This window comes from Eschscholzia californica, unplaced genomic scaffold (genome assembly GCF_041429995.1).
Source record: "Eschscholzia californica isolate CP2 unplaced genomic scaffold, dmEscCali1.0.p SCAF_5, whole genome shotgun sequence".
In the NCBI taxonomy this organism is placed as follows: Eukaryota; Viridiplantae; Streptophyta; class Magnoliopsida; order Ranunculales; family Papaveraceae; genus Eschscholzia; species Eschscholzia californica.
In genome coordinates, this window is record NW_028238472.1 from 19,640,851 (window position 1) to 19,645,121 (window position 4,271).

Consider the following 4,271-nt stretch of genomic DNA (forward strand, 5'->3'; position numbering starts at 1 on the left):
GAGGGTTGATCATTGTGCTAATAATTCTGAAAATACAGTGATGAAAAGATAAAGCTTACCTTGGTTTAAGTTTTTGAAAGATATTTTTCCGAGCATCCAAGAAGATCCAAAACTATTATGCTAAGTAGTTTATGTCACATCTCATAAAAAAAAAGTAGTTTATGTGACATAGACAGTAGAATCGATATGGAACCCCGACCTTCATAAAAAACATTCATTTTATGAGGACCAACCATTTTTTTTCTATCCCCGTGTCTTTGGCTTAACTATATCGATTTCCAAATCCATAGAGAGAAACTACCCCTTTGACCTAAGACTCGAAGTTAATGACCTCCTAACCATTCGACCAACAACTCCAAAACCTCTTATTGCAAATTGATAGGATCAAACATTTCTAAACACAAGAAAGATTCCAATTTGGTCTTTTTATTTGTCTTTCACATATTTACATAAGGTGAATAAGTGTCGAGCCTTAAGTTGTTCTTAGTGCTAAATATTGATTCTATTCCCTGTTACGCAGTCTTGGCTAAACCGGTTAGGTGTCATGATTAAGGTAACTTTTTGTTGTGCTTACCGCATATTGGTTCAATGTTTTCTTGCACGAATCTTCGCTGACCCAGTTAGGTGTGATTAAGGTAACCTTTTGTGATCTTTTCTCAAATTATTCCTTCGCTACTTCGATCACATCTTTTTGGTCTTTTAGAACTTCAAAACGTCAGGACTTTCTTTGATGTTCCTGAAACCCATTGATACATAATTTAATTAGAACGTTGAAGTATAAAAACAACATTCAGTGTTACATCATCATAAATTAAGGCCCAATTTCTCAAACTGCAAAGATAATACGAAACCCAACATTACATGTTTTATAAATACAAAGGAAAGAAAGGGACGGAAAATTTTATTGATCATGGTTCTTACTTCGTTCCTCTATACTCGTCGGTCGCATGATATCCTTAATACATTCAACCTTTGCAACATGATATCTATTACCAGCAACGATAAGCGAGTAAAGCAAATCCATAATCCGAAATATGAGATGAGTAGGATATGAAGAATATGATAAATTGATAAAAATTGCTAACCCGTCTTGATTCCAAGATCGGTTGATACAACGTCCTTCAACCTGCATTAGATTTAGTCACTATTTTAGAAAGATAACGGGAAAATACACGTTATACCGATTACAATTTATAATTGGAAATTAAGGGAAGGTATTAAAAGGTTACCTCCAAACGGAAACTACCGTCTAGATGTTGTTGACACCTACCGAAATGGAACGAAACAACTCAAGTTTAAAAAGGAAAAAATGTGTAACAGAATGTCAACAAAGAAATATAATCAGTACGTACTCGATGATCTTAACTTCACAAGCCATATTCTCTATAAAACCCGTATAAGGATCAAGCATTGTCTGCAAAAAATAAGAACTAAGAATAGTCCAGACACAAATGCACTAAGGATGAAAAAGAAAAACAATCCAAGCATTCTACCGATTCCATCCTCCTATTTTCTTCCTTGGTTCTCCTCACCTGGTTAATGACAATAACATAATCAAACTACTTTAAGATCGTGCACAATGAAACAGAGATTATGAAAAAAGGACAGCTTACCATAAGCCTGTAATGGGGCTCATCTATATCGATTGACATCTTTTGGCACAGGTATACAACATCCATGATAATAAGTGGTAAGACATGGTTGTTTGAGTGTTTCCACCTTTCGTTTTCTGATTTCCTTTCAGCATATTCCTTTGGAAAGTTCTTCTTTATGATGTTATCTAATGCCAGACTGGTAACCAATACGAGAACTTGAAAATGATTAGGGTTTCACTGGAGTACTAATATGACATTTAGAAGAGGAAAAACAAAAGTAAATTTGTTACATAGAGCATGAAATGCACCTAAGTTAACTTACTGGACTTGTCATTGGAGTAATCAAATGTATTTGTTGGCACATAAAGCATGTATTACCTGCAAGTATCAAAAGGCGTCAGATCAATGAAGAAGTAATAACATGACGAGTCTTTATGGTACGTAAATATTGGAAGAATCCAGTAATCGCAATCGGCCTTCATAACCATGACAGAAGTGAAAGATGGTCACAAAATATAAAACAGATACAATCACTAATGGGGCAGAAATAAATTATCAACCAGATATTAACAACTAAAACAATAATCATCCAAGTTGAGTGGCATTTTTGTCTAACAAAATAATAAGAGACTAACAAACACATAAGTATATACCATTTGTTTGTTTCCAGATCAAATATTATCAACTAAAACAGAAATTTGATAAATGAGCAAACAGGAACCAAATAGATTTATTACAAACAGTTTTGAACAATATGGTATCTCTCATGAAATCTGAACTAATATGAAGATTCTATGAAGTGGTTATATTATAATTGTATCAAGTTGTTACTACAGGGAAGGTAACTCTGGAACAAAAAAAAATCTTACTAAAATCTCTTCAATTAAAAGTTCATATAAAAAAAAGAAGACAGATTTTCGGAAGTAGAAAAAAGTTTTGGATGAACCACAAAACAAAATAAGCAAGTTGTTAATTAAGTAAATAACTAAGGTACAATTAATTCTATTCCTTTCAAACATCTTCTTCTTTCCCACATTCTAGTTGAGGCATTTTATCAAACATCTTGACGACAATATCCTATTTACAAATCTAATCTCTAAAATGGAAAATCGGAAAACAAAATTAATATCTTCTTTGATGAGCTTTTTACCGTTATCTTCTTTGCTGGTTCCTCATAATCATAAAGATTAAAATGCAGCTTTTTTGAAATCTTCACCATAGGAGACTATTAGATGAAGAAGAGTAAATGAGGAATTTACTTGGGAACTTGTAACTGAAATCGTCACCATCTTCAGACATAAAAGAGGGAATGAATAATGAAGCAACAGGTTCAAGGAGGAATAGTCAGGAACACCATCGGGCAGGAAGGGTTAAACGAATTTGTAGATTCAATGAAAGAGAAATTGAAGGTATGCCAAGAGAGATGAGGGGTTTGGGCGTTTCAGTTTCATAGAGAGAGACAGACAGTAGTATGTGGGGCGTTACATCAAGGGATTGGAACCACGTTAGATTAAAGGGTAGAATCAATGTATATTAATTATGTCCTAGTGTCATGTTCATGTGGATAGATTTTATCCTAGTCATATTGCCAAGTCACATCGATTTACATTAATTTTGTCCTAGCCACATTGATCTATTTTGTATAATAGACTAGGCATAACCCCCGCACTGCGTGCGGGGGCAATGCCCCTTGCGAAATGCAAATAGTGGGACAATGAAATCAAGATTGGCACCATTGGCTATAATTTTTTTTTATTTATGTAACGCATTGTATGTAATTAGATATACAACACATTGTATTCCAAAAAATATCATATAGTTGCGACAAAGTTGTTTATATGATGAATATGACTCGAACAGAGATGCGGTAATATGTATGGTATGTAATGAAATTCGAATCTCAAACGTTAACTCCAACCTTTCATATGCTTGAGAATTCCCTAAATTTGATTTCTATGATGAGTCAAATACTACAAAAGAGAAAGTAAATGATAGGGATCAAATACAAACCTTAGATTTACATTTACTCGGAGACATAATAAAATATTGTTATAAGTTAAGGACAACCAAAATACTCTCCTTGGTTGTATAAGTACCTACAAGTATAAAAGTAAATGATTGCCAGAGGGTGCATACAGGTGGAGAAAGACAGAAGAAACATACTATACTTTAATGGAGGGGATGGCTATATTAGCATCTTGTGAAGCACCAATTATTATAACAATGGGCATTCCAAATTTGGAAATACAACAAGTTACAGATTAAGGCACAACACTTAATCTATTTGAAAATTTTGGAGGTGGAATTAATGAAATAACATACTATTCATGTTGTAGCAACTCACTTTTTTTTTTTTCTAAATTTTGGTCAATATTTTTTGGATAAATGTCACACCCAAGCTTATTTTATATATTTTATTGTCTGAAAATCATCCTCGTCCAATGCAGAAAAAGCTGAATCATCTTCATGTGGAAGCTGACCTCAAATTTCCTGCAAACATATCATGACAATCAGTCCTTAAATGGACTGCACAAATTAATCTTTTTAAAACAAAGATAACAAATTGTGAAGCCATGAAGGTTTTAGAATTTCAAAATGCATTTGACCTCATATGCTTTTGTTTGTATTTTTCTCAAATCTTGAATGTTTTCTCTCTGAGACAATAGCCTCTGCAAA

The 4,271-nt window shown here is 33.3% G+C and overlaps 1 protein-coding gene across 6 annotated transcripts; it reads right to left on the reverse strand.

The window, feature by feature from the left end:
* Positions 1-357: 357 nt before the first annotated feature.
* On the reverse strand, positions 358-3,024 carry LOC147537686 (uncharacterized). 6 transcript variants are annotated; one of them, XM_086638730.1, is made up of 9 exons: positions 2,746-3,024; positions 1,918-1,973; positions 1,614-1,791; positions 1,494-1,532; positions 1,353-1,414; positions 1,230-1,266; positions 1,086-1,126; positions 922-986; positions 358-736 (listed from the first exon to the last, which is right to left on the reverse strand). In XM_086638730.1, exons 3-9 carry the CDS (start codon positions 1,677-1,679, stop codon positions 708-710), a joined length of 339 nt encoding a protein of 112 aa, XP_086494856.1. In that variant the 5' UTR covers positions 1,680-1,791; positions 1,918-1,973; positions 2,746-3,024; the 3' UTR covers positions 358-707. The 6 variants fall into 6 exon arrangements, with proteins under 6 accessions (XP_086494856.1, XP_086494853.1, XP_086494852.1 ...); XM_086638727.1 differs by having other exon boundaries at positions 1,614-1,810; XM_086638726.1 differs by having other exon boundaries at positions 922-1,126; positions 1,614-1,780.
* Between the last annotated feature and the right edge of the window lie 1,247 nt (positions 3,025-4,271).